At 47.0% G+C, this 18724-nt stretch overlaps 2 protein-coding genes across 5 annotated transcripts in view; one reads left to right on the top strand and one right to left on the bottom strand.

Annotated features, from left to right (window-relative positions):
- Positions 1–17419, bottom strand: part of SMIM35 (small integral membrane protein 35) — a 125042-nt gene extending 107623 nt beyond the window's left edge. Inside the window, exon 1 of the mRNA XM_036028502.1 lies at positions 17154–17419. Coding sequence (XP_035884395.1) covers positions 17154–17160 — 7 coding nt within the window. The 5' untranslated portion in view covers positions 17161–17419. The remainder of the gene's footprint in view (positions 1–17153) is intronic.
- The window catches only part of TMPRSS4 (transmembrane serine protease 4), a 35322-nt gene continuing 24023 nt past the window's right edge, over positions 7426–18724 (top strand). For 3 of the 4 annotated variants that reach the window (XM_036028499.1, XM_036028498.1, XM_036028497.1), the window contains exon 1: positions 7427–7707. In XM_036028499.1, the coding sequence (XP_035884392.1) occupies positions 7705–7707 (3 nt within the window). In that variant the 5' untranslated portion in view covers positions 7427–7704. Of the gene's footprint in view, positions 7708–18724 lie in introns of all 4 variants that reach the window. The other variant, XM_036028501.1, reaches the window with a different exon arrangement.

Below are 18724 nucleotides of genomic sequence, written 5' to 3'. Positions count from 1 at the left end.
ACCATGTGCCTTTGCCAGTATAGGGACCCATGCAGCTTTAGAAAGGGGAGCCACCACCTGGTTTTAGCAGAGATCATGGCGACACAGCTGAGGGTGTCAGGAACCCAGGGAGGTCTCCCAGTCAAGACAGAGTACTAACTGGGAATAACTAGATGACTGCCTGAGCCATGGACTTCTATTTCCTTTCCTGAGACATAGTACTCTGGACTGGGCAAAGGGGGAAGGAAGGACTGTGTCTGTTTGTGGGTGTTTTTAGAGATTTTAGGATTTTTTGATGAAGACATTAGGTCACTACTTTAAGTTTGTATAGCATTAAATAAACATTTCCTTTCCTTTTCATGAATCTCTGGCATTGAGAGACGTCTTTCCTCTGGTGGTGGACATAACAGACCTGGGCGCTTCTTTTAGTAATAGTATATCATCCCAGGCAACCCCTTGTTGTACTCTGTAACAATATGACCCGGCAATTCCACTTCTGCTTATTTTTCCAGAGAAACCCAAAACACTAATCTGAAAAGACATACGTACCCTTTTGTACATTACAGCATCATTTACAATAGCTGAGATATGGAAGTGACCTAAGTGTCCATCAGTAGACAAATGGATAAAGAAGAGGTGGTTTGTATATACAATGAAATAACACTCAGCCATAAAAAATAATGAAATCTTGCCATTTGCAACATGGGTGGAGGGTATTGTACTGAGTGAAATAAGTCAGACGGAGAAAAACAAATGCTATATGATTTCACTCATATGTGGAATCTAAAAACCAAAATAAACAAACAAAACAGAAATATACTCACAGGCACAGAGAACATTTTGATGCTTGCCAGATCGGAAAGGGTTTGGGGCAATGGGTGAAAAAGGGGAAGAGATTAAGATGTACTAAATTGGCACTTACAAAAAAGTCATGGGGATGTAAAGTACATTGACTATATTAGCCGTATTACATAGGTAATATAGTCAATAATATTGTAATAACTGTGTATGGTGTCAGGTGAGTAATAACCTTATTGGGGTAATCACTTTGTAAGTTATGTAAATGTCTGATCACTATGTTGTAAACCTGAAACTAATATAATATTGCATGTCAACTATAATTGAAAAATTATTTAAAAATACAAAAATCAATTATAAAAAACATGCATATTGATGAAGCAATAGAAGATGAATGAGTTCTATAGAATATATGGCACATAGTCATCAAAAAATACATTTTGAAGGTAATGATTCATTTAAGCTATGACTGAAATAATAATCATTTTCACTTCACTGATAATACTTATATGGCACTTACTATGTTTCAGCACAATTGGAAGCACTTCACAAATATCATCACTTAATCCTCACAACAGCCCTAGAAGGTAGGTCTTATTATTATTAAAGTGAGGCACAGAGAGGTTAAATAAAACATCTAGGGGTCAGAGCTGGTAGGTGACAGAGCCCTTATAGTTAAAATTCAAGCTGTACATAGAGATTATTCCATGTATAAGCTGTTTATTATCTAGATCCTGAGAAAATATAATAAAATTTCCATCAATACTATTTAATTTCTAGCCATACTCTTAAAAAAAAACACTCATCAAAGTTCAATATGTTCTATAGCTCAGTTAGGATGGAAAGCAGTATCTCCCAGCCCATTGCCCTTCCTACTTCTTAAAACTACTGGGCTGCTCCAGAGTGAGGTTTAGAGTATCCTCTAGAGACAGATGCAAGGAAAGAGGCCAGACTCAGAAATAATCTGAAATTCATTCTTTGTCTAATTTGGGAGGAGAGATTTGAATGAAAATGGTTTTTCTGAGACTGATTTCAAAGTACAGGGCAATGTGGACACTGCCCCTCAGATCCACGAAGGCCTATGTAGCATTCAGCACACGTGAGAACCAATATCGGAGACTTTCAGGGGTTCAAAGATGTTATTTTATTGGCCAAGTTTAACCTGCGCAGGGGCGAACTCTCAAATTGTCCAGCGACACAGTGCCCACAAGGAGCTGCAAACGAGAGCCACCCGAGCTCATACAACTACGTTCTTATATAGGGGCGGGCAAGCAAGCGTTATACAGAAGCAGACGTGGCAGTTAGCAATTCGCTTACAAAGACCACACACGGGAATTTCAAACCAAGCATTCTCGCATAAGGCGGGAAGGCAGGCTGTTTGTTCATTAACCTAGTAATCTCCTGGCTCTAGCTAGCTAGTTTTCTATTTTCTCATTAAAAACTACAAAGCACTGCTTATCTAGCCTACCCAGGGGAGAGCGTCTGCTAGACACGGGATGTTTGCTTAACTGCACTGTGCCTCCCTTATCATTTCCTTTTAGCTACAATGTGGTTCTTGTCTATTAGAGGAAATTTAGTTCTTAATTTCCTTATTCCCAACAGCCTACACAGAGACCTGGTGCTGTAAGGCCTGAGTGGCTTTGCAAGGTCTCCAGAGGACTGCAGAGACCATTGCAGTCCCTCTTCAAGATCCATGCAGAGCCTATGCATGCACAATAGAGTGGGAAAGGCCTGGGTGTCCTAGGTTACACTGATCTGAATCCCAACACTCTCTGAGCTTCAGTTTCCTCCCTTGTAAAATGAAGGTATCAAGAGCACCCAAATCCTAGAGAGGTTGCAAGGACAAAATGAGGAAATACAATTTCTTTGCAGAGGCATTAAAGCCTGACATACAGAGGCACATATTACCTGTAAGCTACTTTTTATTCCTGTGGCTTGTTGAAGCAAATGTGCCCTGTCATTCTGTTAGACACACCTGTCTACCCTCATACCAACCTGCAGCCTTAGTGCCCACACTTGTGGAAGTTGACCCTGGGATGGGTTACAGAGGAAGTTCAGCTCCCACCCAATAGAAATCAGCCAGGGTTTGGGAATCTCTACTTCCCCAGCTCTTTGGTGCAGATATTTGAGGCTCCATCTACAGCCTGGGGCCTAAACCACACCTTAGGAAAAGAGTTGTCATGCAGTAAAAATTCCTTCCAAAAAATTAGAGAAACAACAGAGAGCCAAACTAGCACCACTCACAGTGAGCCAAGATGTCTCTGCTGTCCCCAGACACAGGCAGTGCCTTCTCTATCTTCTGCATTTCAGAGCCACTGGCCAACACATACCCACCAACTGACTTTCTCCACTTAATTTCCTGGAGAAGCTGGAACAAAAGGGTCTGTTACTATTACTGATGTCAAATTACTTGGGCTCAGAGGAAAAACTGTAGATTCTGCTGGCTAAAAAGAACCCCAAGGTTCATCTATGTCAAGATCTAGTCTTTGAATCCAGCTCACTCCAGGAATAACAGCCTCTACCCACTCCTGAGCATGAGATCTAGAACAGTAATTTGCCAACTTGAAAGTACATACAAATCACCTAGGGATCTTATAGTGTTATAGGGTGCAGCCAAGAGGGGAGCCCCAAATGGGGATTTGGGATGGGGTCCGGAGCTCAAGGTGTCCAGGAAAGGTTAGGATGTCCTTAGGCCCCACGCCCCCACAGGTATGGGTTGGGGGAAGGGACACATGGAGCAGGGCCATTGAGAGCTGTTTTGCATAGCAACAGCTTTGCAGCTGACCTCTGGCATGGTCATTTAACATATCTATAACCTTTAACTGGTTGCATAGATATGTTAAATAGCTGTGGTCATACTCTGAGCTAGGAGAATAGAAGTAACTTCCCCCCAAGATGTAACTGGGAGGCAGGTCCCCCAAGTTACAGTGTCTGCCTGAGAGCTTGGAGAAGATTGGCTCCATGACATGGGGCCATGCCTGCCCAGAGTCACGATAGCAGCCCAGTAAAGCTGGAAGGATAAGAGAGTGCTGGCAAGTGTAGTCAATTGTGGGAGGAGTCAGAAATGAAAAGCAAGATTTTCTGCAAAGCAAGATTGCCGCAGGGATTTAAACCCCAACACTGCAGCCATTAAGGAGGGAGGACCACAGCCAGTACAGGAGAGAATCACTTGGTCTTTAGCAGAGTGGGGGCTCCCACAGCCCTGTCAGAGAGAATCACCATGCAGCTTTAGCAGAGATCCCAGCAACACAGCTGATGGTGTAGAGAGCCGAGGAAGGCCTACCAGTCGAGCACAGATTACCGGGAAGAACTGGAGGCTGCCTGAGCCTCGGACTTCTATTTCTTTTCCTGAGATATGGTACCCCAGACTGGGAAAGAAGGGAAAGGAAGGGCTGTGCGTGTTTGTGGGTCTTTTAAGGGACTTTGGGATTTTGATGAAGATATTAGGTCACTACTTTAAGTCTGTACAGCATTAAATAAACATTTCTGTTCCTTTTCACAAATCTCTGGCATTGAGAGATGTCTTTCCTATAAGGCAGCGGACATAACGAACCTAGGGGGTTCCTTTCAGTAATAGTTATTGCCCTTTGGCCCCCTTGTCTTCTATAACAATAGTGCAGATTCAGTAGGCACTGGGGGGGCACCTGAGAGTCTACATTTCTAACAAGCTACCAGGTGATGCCAATGCTGTTGGTTCCACAGACATGCCTTGAGCAGGAAGGATCTAGAGGGCTAGCTGCCCCCAGGAGCTCCCACTTTTAATAAGGAAAGTGCAGTAAGTGTGCAGACTGAGCTCTCCAAGGCAAGACTTATTTTTTCCAGTCACAGTGTCTAACCAGAGGGCCTGATAACACCATAGAAAATATTTCTTGGATAGATGGATGGATTGTCAAACACATATGGATGGATAGGTGGATGGTTGCTGATATTAAGATCAAATGTGCAATCAGAAACAACTGGCAAATAATATACTGCCCTATAAATTACACATTTAGGTAAAAAATGTCCTAGGGGGGAAATGGAGAAAAGGAAAAGGAAGGAAGAAAAAAGAATGGAGGAGAGGGCATTGAAAGATGAAAAAGGATCTCTGAACCCCCAAAGAGTTTTCACCTCTCCTAGAACATCTTTCTAATGTAGTCAAATGTATGGCTGAGTCATATACCTTCCAGCAGACTACGTGGTACATGTTCAAGGCCTGTGTCTTTTATTTTTTAAGCCTTGGTGTCTGGCACAATAGCTGGCTCTAGCAGGAGCTCCATAAATACCATTCTGTGATGAATAGGGCTAACACCTCCATTCATGAAGTCTCTTTTAGGAGCCAGACACTTCACAGGGATTATCAGATTTAATCCTCACAACAATTTTATGAGGCCAGTGCTATTATGTTCCCCATTTTACAGATGAGGAATGTGTAGCTCAGGAGAATTAAGTAAAATGCCCACAGCCACACAATCAGTAGTTGGGATTGGGACACAGGACTCCAGGCCACCACAGCCCGTGGTCCTGACCAAGTGACAGCCATGTTTGGTAAAGCCTGAAGCTTTATATTTTGAGGTGCTCCTTTTAAGAAGAAAGTACACCCCAAAAATATGCTGCAAAATTTGCAAAAGCATATGAACATATCATGGGGGCCCTCCTGTCCTTGGTGAGTTGTACAAGGGAGGGGCTCTGTGGCTTGGGCTTTGTTAGCTACATGCCAACACTGCCTCTCATCTGGACCTCCATGCTGGACACAAGAGCTAAAGGAAGAGGAAAAGGAAAATTGGTTGAAGAAAGAAAGGAAGAGATAAAAGGGGGGCAAAAAGGAAGAGAGGCAGGAGAATAAAACAGGAGAGGGATCTAAAGAGATGGATCGAAAAGAGAAAAAGCACTCGGGGCAGGGCAGGGCAGGACAGTAAGGGGCTGGGGGGAGCTGCACCCGCCTCTGATGAATCCCTCATTCATCAGAGGTGAAGGTGGGATTCAGCCAGCTGCTCCCACCCGGACCCTGGGTGGAAGGGCCCTTTGCTCTGTCCAGGCCTCTATGCCTCTACATGTATACCTTGCAACCTCCTCCCCCAGCATTACAGTGACCCTGCTGACATCCTACCCAAGCCTCTCCCCAGGCTCCCAAACCCCCAGAAGGTGGGCTAGAGCAGGAGCCAGAAGGGCTGAGTAATCACCCTCCAAACAGCCGCACCCATCAGTGTTTTTCCCCAAGCAGCTACATCTTTCCTGGTTCATCACCTGCATGCCCAGCCAGTAGAAAGAAAAAAAAAACCTGGGGCCAGATATTTAGCCTGGCACATAGAGGAACAAAAGAGGAGGAAAGCTTGTTCCAGGGTAGCCCACTAGCCTTTCACTGCCCCACTGCTGGGTCATCCTCAAAAAAGGAGATGCCCACCTGGGTCTTTGAAGCCTGTGCCCTTAAGTCACCTGTTCTGAGATCACAGACTCTTGACTCTACCCAAAACTTCCAACTCTAAAGGCTACCAACCTAGAGTGGAGAAGCATTGGGGCCATGTTAGTTCAAAAGATTCTCCAGACTAGCCTCAGATCTCTCCTGCTCAGAGAAAAGTCCAAGGCCATACTGCACTGAGCAGCTGAGATCTGGCCAACAGTCAGTCAAATCTACCTTATATTTCTTCTCAGATGTCACCTGGGTCTTCTATGGGCAATATCTCCCCAGATCATGTAGGGGAGCTTTCAGACACTTGTGTTATATTCAGCCTCTTCACATGGCTGGTAGTTGTAGGAGAATGAGGTGCAAACCTCAAGTCTGCCCCCAAAACTGGTATGATTTAAGGGCCAATCACTTCATGAGCCATGAGCTATGATTTCCTCAACTGTCAAGTGGGAACAAAATATTCCTTACAGGATTGTTGTAAGAACTAAAGAGATGGCACACAGATGCATGTTTTCAATGGAAGGGCAAATGCTCAAGTCTAACCTGGGCTGATCTCCAAAAGGGGCCAAGGCTGAGAAATGGAGGAAGATCTGGATTTGTTCAGAATCCGACACTAATTTACTATGTGATCTTGATACTTGACTTTGCTTCTCTAGAATTTAGTTTCCTCACCCACAAAAGGAGCAGGAGAAGATAGTTGCCTAAGACTCCTCCAGCTCCACAGTTCCAAGGTCTTGCTTTCACATATCCTAGCCAGGGGCAGGTCAGGCCTCAGGGTGTAGCAGGATGTGAATTATAAATTACCCTGCCAGGAGGGAAGACCTGGGTCTGAGCCACAGCACCAACAGTGATATTCAGGATGTGAAATAACTGGTGAGGCAAAGTCAAGAAGCTCTTGGGTGGCTGGTAATGTTGTGTATAAGCCCTGCATGGGAGAGCTTCGCACCTGGGGGCCAGGTTTATCCCATCTCAAGGGATGGAAACAATCCAGTTCCACTGGGCAGTAAATTTTGTCATCCCAACCCCCAAACTCCTCCAACTTATTACAACCCGAAACAAAAACATTCACACAGGTGAGAAAGAGAGCCTTTTAACATCACTGTCAGCCAACATCAGGTTGGGTGGAGTAATTCAGGCAGGAAGGCTTTTGTGACAAATAGGTGTGCCACTTGTTCTAAGGTAAAGGACCTATGAATGACTCCAGGTGTTGCTCCAGGCCCTAAGATGGATATCAGGTTACAAGACACATAATCATTCCAGTTTAGCAACTTCGGCTGTAGGGTTGTTCTAATTAACCTGCACCACAGTCCCCAAATCACTCTTGTAATACTGCAGAGGGAGCTGGACAGATCATTAAGGGGAAAGAGATGCTGGACACAAGGGACCAAGGCCTGCTCTGCACTAAGGCTTCCTCCAACCAGTGCTGCTGGGGATCTCTGACCTGCTGACCAGCCAGGGGCCCACCAGGGGAGGACTTCCTCCTGATTTGAGTTGCTGATCTCAGCTCCGGGCCATCGAGAAATCAAGATCTCAAAACCAGCATGGTGAGTGTGGGGCCCTCTGCATGGGGGTGAGGGTGCGTGGTCTCCCCACAAAGAGTCTTCAAGGCAGCCTGAGAGGTTATCATCAGCTGAGAATTTTATAACACCCTCCAGGTTAAAAAGAGGTCACACCTGCATTGACGCCACACTCCAGCCCCTTACCTCTTTCAGTACCCACCTGCCCTGCTCTCTTCCTCCCCTCCAACAGCCCTTGCACCAGCAGCAAGGCAATTGAAACACTGAGGCCAGAGCTATCCTTTCTGACTATTCTCCCCCTGAATCCTGCCTGCTCTCTTGCCCACTGCCTTCTGGTCTGTTAGCTAGAGGCTGATACTTTTCTAAGAGCTGGGGGCTGTTTTGATGCCACAGGGGCCTTTTGCCACTTCCTTGGAGAAACTGGCTCCTTTTCTTTTTAAAGAAAACAGTGGACAGCTGCCTCAAAACAATGTAGAGTGCCTGTGGGAATCTTCTTTTCTGTCTCTTCTTTGGCCCTGTCCTCCCTCCCCCTTCTCTGAACACTTGCCCTGCTTGCTGTCTTGAGGCAAAGAGAATAAATCCCAGACTTCTGAGTACACGAAGGGGAGAGATAAAGTAAATGGTGAGTGTGAGAGGGGACCCAGGGAATCTTCCATTTCCAATCATTCACCAACATGCACAGTTGCCCAACAATTAACATGAAAATGAGAGGGGAGGGAAGGGACCAGAAAGGAAAGGGGAGCATCCCCTCAAAGAGGAAAAGAGGTGACTTACTGGGGCCCCTCAGATGACTCCTGGCCTGAGCACTTCCCATGGGACTCCTCTGAAAAGTCGGGCAAAGTTCTAGCCCTAGTGCTTAGGTGGCTGAGGGTCAGAAAGGGGTGGGGCTTGCCTGAGTCACACAAGATGCCCAGGTCCCCATCCAAGGAAGCTCCCAGAAGCCCAGCCTGTGTGCTGAAAAGCTGCATCCTGCTGGGGCTCTCAGAAGAGAAGAGGAAATAGTGCCAACCCACCTGGCTGTGAGCTGCCCTGAGGGAACCTGGGGTTCCTCTTGGGGGAGCAATTCAGAAGACAGTAGTTTCTAGGGCAAATAACCAGAGCACTAACTATAGAATCAAAAGGTCAAATAGCCAGCTCCCTTGGAAGCATATTAGTCTTGAGACTTTAGTCTTTCTAAGACTCATGTTCTCCCTCTGTAAAATAGAAATATTATCCACACACACCGCCATGCACACACACAGCATCAATGGAAAAGCTGAATACGCTAATAACGTATGTGAATAGGCTAAAAACCATGAAGTCCTGTGCAAATGTAAGGATTATGACTGAAGAGGAATTCGCTCCAGGAAATGAATGACAGGTCAGTGGCATTGCCAACCCTACACTTCACCATTCAGGAAAGGCATTATGTAAGTGAGGGAAGGCAGGTAGGCACGCTATGGTATAGGGACCATGCCTGGGGCCCCAAAGGCAAGGCAGCAACATGGGCAGGATCCATGGTAAGACCAGGAAGCCTCTGGCCCCTGAGCTAGGCATGAAATTACCCTGTCATCTTCTTCTAGTCAGGCCAGGACAGTCATAGTTCCCAGCACTGGGAAAAGATAGGACACCTCCTGCCCAGGCCCACCCTTCTCTTCCCCTTCCCCTCCCTGCCTCCTGCCACACCTATCAGGTCCTTCCTGGGACTGAGAGTCAGAGTTCTACAGAGTTGCTGTTTCTTAACAATGGTTCTCACTTGAGCCTATTCAATGGGGTGTGCCCAGTGAGAGCAGGAGGTAGAGAAGGCCATGTGTGGAGATCTGAACACAATCTCTGTCCTGGAGGTGAATGTGTCCCTTGACACCTAGGCTGCATCTGAGCCCTGAATGGAAGCCCAGGCTTTATGACCAGCCATCCTGGTCTTGATCAGCATTTCCCAGGGGGCCTCCCATATCCCAGGAGCCACCAGACTAGAGTGTTCAATGCTTGAGGTCAATTCCAACCTCTGGCTGCTATGGAGGAAGCAGGTTCTCCTACCCTCTCCACCCACCTTGTCAGCTGGTACATACCAAGGGGTTCACTGGGCTTGGCTGGGACTAAGGAATGAGGCAGGTCAGCAGGCCAGCCTGCTGGCAGCAGGGATCTGGGAGCATGGGCAGGGTCCACCCCAGATGGAGGCAGAGTCCAGGAGCCCACTCAGGCCTGTTGGTGTCATTCTGGGCTGCCTAAAATGGGTGGACAGTAAAAGACCCAAGAGGGCAAGATAAGCAAAAGAAGGCTAGGCCCTGCCTATTCTCCAGGACCCCTCACTACCTGGGGGTGAGAGGGGAGAGGTTCTTGATTCCACTATGACCCCCAAAGTAACTTCATCCTTCCAATCACCACTTAATCAGTCCCTGCTATTAACTACCTCCAGGTGGCTGGAGCGGGTTGGGGACAATAGGGTGCAATGCATAGGTTCTGCCCTGGAAGTACTCAGAATCCAGAGGTAGACCACTCCATAAGAAAAGGGTACTAAGAGAGTGTGACCTTGTGTTACCTATGGTATTGGATAGGTGACACAAGGGGTCATACTATAGGTGACACAAAGTACCCCAGGGGCAGAAAAGGGAGTAAATTCTCTCTAGGGTAGTTGGGGAGTTGTCCCAAAAGAGAAAGTACTTTTTCTGGACCTTGAAAGGTGAGCAGGCTCTCTCCAGGCAATATGAACAGGAAAGAGTGGCAGTGGGGACAAGGTGGATGGTGCTTTGGCTAGAGAGCAATAGGCCTGGGGAGCGGGGCAGGGAGGAGGGGCATAGCTAAGGTCAGGGGCCCATGGCATAGTCATGCAGGCCCCTACATTAAGCTCAGGTTCAGGGTTCCCTGGAGCCCAGTGGGGCTGGGCCAGGGAAAGGCCCCAGCAATTGCCAGGGTCTCATGTTTGGGCCCCCTCCAGAATTTGGCCCAGACCACCCTTCCCCTACCAGGCAGGGCAGCAGGCGTCTAGCCCTGTTCATTCATCCACAAAATAGGTGGCATGCCTCCTCAGTACCAGCACCAGCCATGCTGGTAGGAGGAAACAGACAGGGGTCCTGCTCTCAGTGTCCAGAGAGGGTGGGTGTGGAGAGAGATAGGGGGTTATCAAACAATCATCTAAACTCATGTTTAAATAGCAATGACTGAAACTCAGGGCACTGTGAGAGTTCTACCAGGCCTGTGACCTTGTTGAAGGTCAGAGGAGGCTGAGGGTTGCATGTGAGCTGGGAGGGTAGGGAGAATGGGGCATTTCAGGCAGAGGGAACAGCATATACAAATGTGGAAGCACCACCTCCAGGCCCTCTTCCATGTCTGAGGGTGCTTCTCTCCTACCCTAGGGGTCAGCTCTGTGCCTGGCTACTGACAGGTAGAAGTGAAGTCAGGCCTTCCCCCTGCTTCAGGCCTCTTTCCTCCTCAGTCTTCCTCTGTACAGTTGAGAAAGCCAGCAGTCACCTGCAACAAATGACCCTAGCTTGTCCCTATAACAAAACCCAAGGGAATCTGAGGAGCTGAATATAGGAAATGAGGAGAGATGATGGCAAGGCAGAGGGGGTAATAGGGAAAAGAAACCAGGGTTCAGGAACTCTGGACAAACTTTCTGAAGCCCCAGAGACAACCCAGAACAGCAGGAGATGAATGCAGGCCTCTCAGACTTCCCAGACAGCTCTTTACCCTCAGCCTCCCTTCTTGCTCACCTGAAAGCATCTGCCTCTGTAAACACCTCAAATTCCCAAGCAATGATTGCCCAAAATAGTTAATTCCCTCAAACCTAAAGTACATTCATCTGCTACATATTTTTATAAACTTGCTGCCACCAGACTGGGACTTTCTTTAGGTTGGAGTCTATGTCTTTTCCATTTTTTAGCCCCAAACCTAACAAGAGCTGGCATACAATAGGCAACTGTTATGTTTGTGAATGAATGACAAACAAGTGACCAAGACTGAATCCCCTATAACCAGCTGTCTGATTTACCTGACACTGAAGACAAGATAAGCCAAAGCCGATTGGAAAAAAATGCCAAATTCTACCAGAGGTGTTACCTAGGTGTTTTCAACCCAGACAGGACTTGGGTGAGGGAGGGACAGGCCTGAGCCCAACCAGAAACCCCAGTGGTAAAGAAGAGAGAGAGTATGTGAGCAGAGCCAATGTGGCAACCCCCCTGAGACTCTATCGTGATTGCAGCAGAGAAACTTGTAAACAAGACTTAATCCCTCAGCGTCTCTCCCCTGCCCTTCCCTCCCAGAGCAGCATCCAGCTTCCTAGAATAATCCACATGCAGCCAGAGACAGCAGTGTTCCTGGATAGGAATCTATCCAGGGGTGGCAGCAATGTACCACCCTGCACATAGGTAGGCCTGGGTTCTGCCTGCTGGTGTGGCTTAGCCCACAAATGCTTTAGGCATTTTCTGCAATCTCAGTTTCTTCCTTTATAATATGCATTCATGCATTCAGCATGAATTCCCTGAGCATATACTATGTGCTACATGCTGACAAGACCCTGTGAGAGATTCAGAGAAGAATACACAAAATTGAAGTTGTCAGTTCCATATAATCCATAGGTGGAACAGAGGTATCTGTTCCCCTACCCCAGGTAGAGTGGAAATTTGTTCAACCACAGATGTCAGCAAGAAGGGGGAAGTGTAGCTGAGGTCACCTTGCCTTACCTTTACCTCATTCCTACCCTGACACTGGTCTATCCCAACTCAGAGAGGAGGGCCCTGCCAGGTTGTTTGGAGGAACTATCTTGATGAGTAGAAATCACTAGTGGTCTTAACGAGAATAACAACTGCAACCACAACTCATCTCTACCCCAATGCAGCAAGTACAGCATTTTGAGGCTTGGGAAGCACATTTGCACCCAGAATCACCTCAACTCTGGAAGGCATCATGATCCTCATTCCACAAATGAGGAAATAGAGTCTCAAAGAGCTTAAGTGACTTGAAAAGGGTCACTCCACCAAGAAGAGTTGGGGCTGAGCTCTAGGACTTCAATATCAAGTGCCCTGCTTTTCCATTATGCCCTCCTTCTCCTCTAATATGTGTAACTACGAGACCTGAACTGAAACTAGAACCTGAATTTGAAACAAAACTAGAAACTGAAGAACCAGGGGTCCTCACTTCCTTACCTAGAAGCTGATGGATTTTATAATAAATTCTTCATTGAGTGAAGACTGCATCAGCTGGCACAGCCAACTACAGGAAAGACAGTTTTGTTTTTGTAAAGACACTGCATCCTTCACTACTCTACCAAAGGTCACTAAGGAGATTTAAAAAAAAAAAAAAAACCCTCTTAGATAAAGAAAACATAGACTGTTAAGAAGACAGAGATCTAGTTTTATACCCAGTGCTGCTTAGGAAAACAAAACCAAGTTACCATGAGATGATGAAGGATAGAAACTGATTTAAAGAGAGAACAATTTTAAATAAACCAGACCTAAAAGGAGTCTTATCTGTGGGAGGATTCAACCGAAGAAGTTCTAGACTAAAGCAAGCCCTTCAGAATCAGCAACCCTAGGAAAAGACCTCTGAGGTCTTCTAGAAAAGAGGTTTCCCCAAATTAGTTTCAGCCTCAGAGCCCTTTGCCCCACTGACATCTAATGTAGAACCAACATGTGGAAAACAGAAAAAAAACAGAGATGCGGGACTGTGATCCCCACCCACTCCTGCTCCGCCTCCCTCCCTTTGCAACAACCTCTGCCCCTCCTCCCACCCCAGGGTGCTGTGGAACCCTTATGTGGCCTTGCCTTTGTTGGTGGAAATCTCCTTCACCATCTAGCTTCTACTCACACACCTGTTGCTTAAAATAATCTTTCCTAAGCCCTGGCTGGCATAGCTCAATGGATTGAGCGCAGGCTGGGAACTAAAGTGTCCCAGGTTCGATTCCCAGCCAGGGTACATTCCTGGGTTGCAGGCCATAACCCCCAGCAACCGCACATTGATGTTTCTCTCTCTCTCTCTCTCTCTCTCTCTCTCTCTCTCCCCCCCCCCCGTCCCTCCCTAAAAATGGATGAATAAAATCTTTAAAAAAAAAAGTTGCTTTTAAAACAAATAATAATAATAATCTTTCCTGTGCCAAGAGAAAGCAGTCCCTCTTACTTTCCCCATTAATCCCCAGCATCATCTTTGCCTCTTTCTTGAGATGGCCTTTCTCATTTTTTGTGTAAGGTTTTGTTTACTTTTAGACAGATGGGTAGGGAGGGAGAAAGAGAGGGAGAAAAACAACGATGTGAAAGAAAACGTCGATCAGTTGCCTCTCATACATACCCAGTGAGGGACTGAACATGTAACCCAGGCATGTGCCCTGAACAGGAATTGAACCTGCGATCTTCCACTTTGTGGGATGATGCCCAACCAACTGAGCCACACTAGTCAGTGTGGCCCTTCTCATTTTAAAGGTCTACAGTTGTCCTAATGTAGGTCTTCACTTCTCTGGACTGCACCCTCCACCCTTTGTTCATAAAGAGGTGAATAAATGTCATATGACATTACTTCAGGTCCCCTAACTGCCTGGGTCACTCTCCTCCAGTGTACTCTAGCCCATCGATTCCCCTCCTGAAACCAGGCCCCATGACCTAGTGAAACCATAAAAATAGCACCACTTGTTCAACTCCTATCACATACATGCTCAGCCCTCTATTAGGAAATAATTAATGATTTTTTGAGTATCTACTATGCTTAGCACTTGCTAGGTTCTGTATTGTTATTAGTTACTAATAAAAAGAATAGAATAGGTACTCCATGGGCAAAAAGACTGCTGCTTTTGTTCACTGTTGTATATTCGGCCCCTAAAACAGTGCCTAGTTGAATGAATCAAGTATTATTTTATAATTTTCATTATTATTACTAATATTAATTGTATTCTTACTATGTATGTACCAGGCAATGTGCTATATGCTTTCAATAAGCACATTGATCTCATTAAAAGAAAGACTTATTTTTTTTCTTTCTCATGAAACTGAGGCTCCCAGTGGTTAATTTGCCTAAGGCCTGTGCTCCATCCACTGTAAAATAGCCTTTCCTGGCAGACAGCAGCCCAGCAAGGAAACCTTCATGAGGCACACACAGAGTATTCTAGTGTCGAGAAAGTGGTAAAGAGGCTTTGGGTTATGCAATTGCAAAGTGATAGATGCAGGGAAGTCACTGACAAACCACTGAAGCACTATTTGGAAGATCCACATTCAGTTCACAGGAGAGACCTGGAGTTACCACAGACCTTGATGAGGAGATGGTAGCTCTACTGCAGCTGTCAAACAGTCTCCCAGAGACAGTTTGCTCTGGGAGAAGACAGAAGAGGGAGAATGCTCAGTCTTGCCCTTGCACAGACACACAGGCACCCCCTCCTCCAACACTGTGTGGAGTTTCATTCCCCAAGCCTCCAGGGTACCTGCCCATGAGGGGACTATTTTCACATGCTAAACCCCTCTATGTGTCAAGCACTGAGCCAGGTGCACCACATGCATCATCTCAGTTAATCCTCACCAACAACCTGTGAAGCAGACTGTATTCTCCCCATTTTACAGATGAGGAAACTGAAACTCAGAAAAACTAAGTAACTTGCCCAGGAGCACATGGCTGGTATGCGGCACAGCAGGACTAAGGTCAATGCTTCTTGTCAGGATGGGTGGGGTAGGACAAGTGGGAATCTAGTTACAATTAGCATTTTGGACTACAAATATGGCCACCGTTTGGACTACAAGTAATATGGTGACTGAACTCTGACCCAGAAGAGGTGCCTGACATCAGACCAGGAACCACCAATGCTAAGTTGCTTCTTTGTTCACCAAGAACCAATCCTTGGCTCCTGCGAGAAATCCAGCCGTATAAAACTCCCACCCTTTCCCTTCTCCCAGGAGGTCTTTTCTTAGCCCCTTCTCTGGGTGGGGAAAACGTGGCCCAGGAGCACAAACTTCCAAAATAAAGCTCATCTGCCTGTTTTCATGGCTAATTGGCTGTTTATTTCCTCGGCAGGTTCTAAGAAAACCTTACACTTCTGACTCAGAGCTCAGGAGTAGCTGAGTCCACTCTGACCCCAAAGACCAAACAAGGGGGGCCATGAGCAAGCCTGTAAAAACATGAGAGGGCTAAATATGGTTCTTGTGGGCCTGAAAAGGCATGTTGTAACCAGCAGGTGCAGTACCCAGTGGAAGTTTTCCCACTCTCCAGTGTTATCATAGTACTATCACACCTACTTCCAAAGGCACAAACTGGGTCCAGGAAGTGACTTGCCCAAGGTTGCTCAGCTGGTAAAAAGTAGAGTGAGTCTTTGTAAAACCAAAGCCCCTCTGCCCTCCTACCACTCCACTCCTCCTTACAATTCAAAGGACAATTCAGAACAAGTAAAAGGGAGTATGATTTTTCAAAGGTTGTATAAACTGTGTGGGATTCTTTCATAAATATCAGACTGCATCATGGGTAGTACGTTCTTCATTCAGGTAAATTGAAATGTTTAGAGCATACTCCAACCTTTAAGATCTATCAGACCTTCCTAAACACAAACTTCTGAGAGTCCCTGTCAGTCTCAGTGTCCTGACCCCTGATGGCTCTCAAGTGTTCCCTTCGGCCGCCGCCCAGGCATTGCCCTCAGGTGTGCAAAGGTGGAGCTTCTTCCTTCCCATCTGACTCTCCTGGGAAGGGAAGGTAGATGGAACTACCACCCTGGGACAGAAAGTTCCTGAGCAAAGTAAAATTGTTGGGAACTCAGACTGGCTGAAGAGAATGTACTGCCTCCCTGGGACCAAGAGAAGGGCCTGGGAGGGATTTATAAGAGCAACAGCTAACAGCAGCACCACCTGGTGTCACGGGCCCTCCATTGAGGAACCAGGTCTTCCAGTTCAACTCAACCCAACAGGCGTGTACCTCGCTCCTGCCCACCTTGCTGTTTGACATGCGACTTGGTGACAGATAGAATAGTGGCTCTGTGCTTGTGTTTCATTTCCTTCCCTCTCTCCTGGCCCTACCTAGAGTTAAGAGTCATGCTGAAACACAAATGCTGATTCTTCTTAATTGAAGGCAGCTGGGCAGCAGGCTGGCATTGGAATAATAGTGGGCTACCTGACACCTCCTGTCTGCCCAAGGCCCTACCCTGAGCTATTATGTGCTGGGATGGGGGCCAAGGTATTCAGCACAAATTGCCAACAGGTCAGCACCTATGTGGCTTAGAACAAGGCACAATGATTTCTAACATAGCAGCTGAGTCTGAGGTTAGTCCTTAAGGAAAATGTGCTGCTGTAGGACACCCAAACATAAGGTAGGGGAAGTAAGACATTTCCTGAGGTGCTGCACGGGAGAACCTGGATACATACCTGCACATGGCACAGGCAGGATGGGGGGATCTGTCTAGAGACAGGGAACAGTTCAGAGGCTTCCTGAAATCTAGGATGAAGGCTGATGCATCACAACCAGTCTCACCTCAGGAAACTCATGCCCTCCTCTCCTGAGTAATGATCACCCAGCCCTCATGTCCCCTCTCCTCACCTTACCTGTCATGCTGAGGCACCCGAAAGAGGTTATTGCTCCAGTCTGGCAAAGGTATCAAACTGCCCTATCCCCGCCACAGGTGGAGAGGAGACAGCTGCCTGCTGTCAGGTTGAGGGTAAGATGCAGGTTCAAAGACCAGAGAGCAGTGTGAGGCCCCCTCAGAACAGCCCCCTGAACACCTGAGCCAGAGGTGACCAGTGGCCCATCTATTCTGCGAGATGACTAGGAGCAGCCTCTGGTCTCCTGCCTTACCCAGAACTTTCCCCACCCCCTCTCTCCCCTGGGTTTTCCCCCAGTTGTGTCACTGGCCTCAGCAACCTAGCAGCCACCTGACAGAGCCACAAAGGGTCTGTTTATTTCATCACCTAGAAACAACAGCATCCCTGGCTCTAGGTTTTCCCTGGGAGACCTTGGGAAGCTAGGGCTTTAGCTCTCACGGGAGCCTGAATCTTCCACAGACTGAACCAGGCTCAGAAAGCCCCTTTTATGTGCCCCTGCTTTTTGCCCTTCTCCTACACCTCAACCATCCCAGCTCTACCCCCTACCAAGCTCCTTCCAGAACAAGGAATTGCAGTAGCAGCATTGCAGAGAGGAAAAGAGAAAAAAGGCCCTGGAGACAGGCTGCTTGGGCTGCTTGGCAAGAACAGCAAACAGAGCAGCTGGCCAGGCTCCCTGTTCCTTCAGCCTCTGTGAGCTACCACCTCTTCTTCGTGGCATTATTGCCCCAGTACAGCACACCCATTTCACCTTGTGGTTTTTAACCTTTTTATCTGCTTCACCAACCCTGAAAGAGAGTTCCCCATTACCCTAGGAGATCTTGAGGTTCAGAGAGGTGGAAGGGCATGCCAAGGCCACACAGCAAGTCAGAAGACAAGACAAGATGAGAAATCACACTCCCCAGGATGGGTCTACAGCACACTTAATCCTCACCTCCATTTAAAAATAGGAACTTCCCCCACTCCCTCACCCCACGTATTTTGACTCATCATCCCTGAGCTGGAAGGTGGCAGCTGAGCTAAGCCCAACCAGGAGTTTCTCTGGGATCTAAAACATTAGAGCCTCTGGGTAATGGGTAACAAAAGGAAAGAGAAAAAGGTGAGAAAGGTGCAATCCTAATGGAAGAGGAAAACGAAGGGGTGCTGCTATCAATAAAGACCCTCCTTGGTACCAAGCACTGCAGTAGGCCCTTTCCCCATACACTCTGAGAGAATGGTCTTCTTACCCCTGTTCGGGAATGACCTGGCAGAGCCAGAAACCGAGCAGAGGTGGGTTTGCCTTCAGACTGAGGGAGGGCTGGGAAGACACTGGTGTAATCTCTGCATGCTGATGGATGCTATTTATATGCAACTAGTCTTCTTTGCAGGAAAGTAAAGAATCAAAAGACCGCAGCACCAGCTAGTGACACTTATCCAAATAGGGTCCTGAAGCTGTGGAGAAATGAAAACAACTGTCCACTGGGTCCAAAAGCCTGGCCCTAGGAGCTGTGTTCATTACTTACTTGCTCTGAGGCCATAGTGGTTTTCTGTCCTGTAAATTGGGGAAAATTTCTCAGGGTTGTTCTGAGAATTAACTG

This window comes from Phyllostomus discolor, chromosome 6, assembly GCF_004126475.2.
Source record: "Phyllostomus discolor isolate MPI-MPIP mPhyDis1 chromosome 6, mPhyDis1.pri.v3, whole genome shotgun sequence".
Lineage (NCBI taxonomy): Eukaryota > Metazoa > Chordata > Mammalia > Chiroptera > Phyllostomidae > Phyllostomus > Phyllostomus discolor.
Note: the sequence above shows the minus strand (reverse complement) of the source record. Positions and strands in the feature narration are given on the sequence as shown.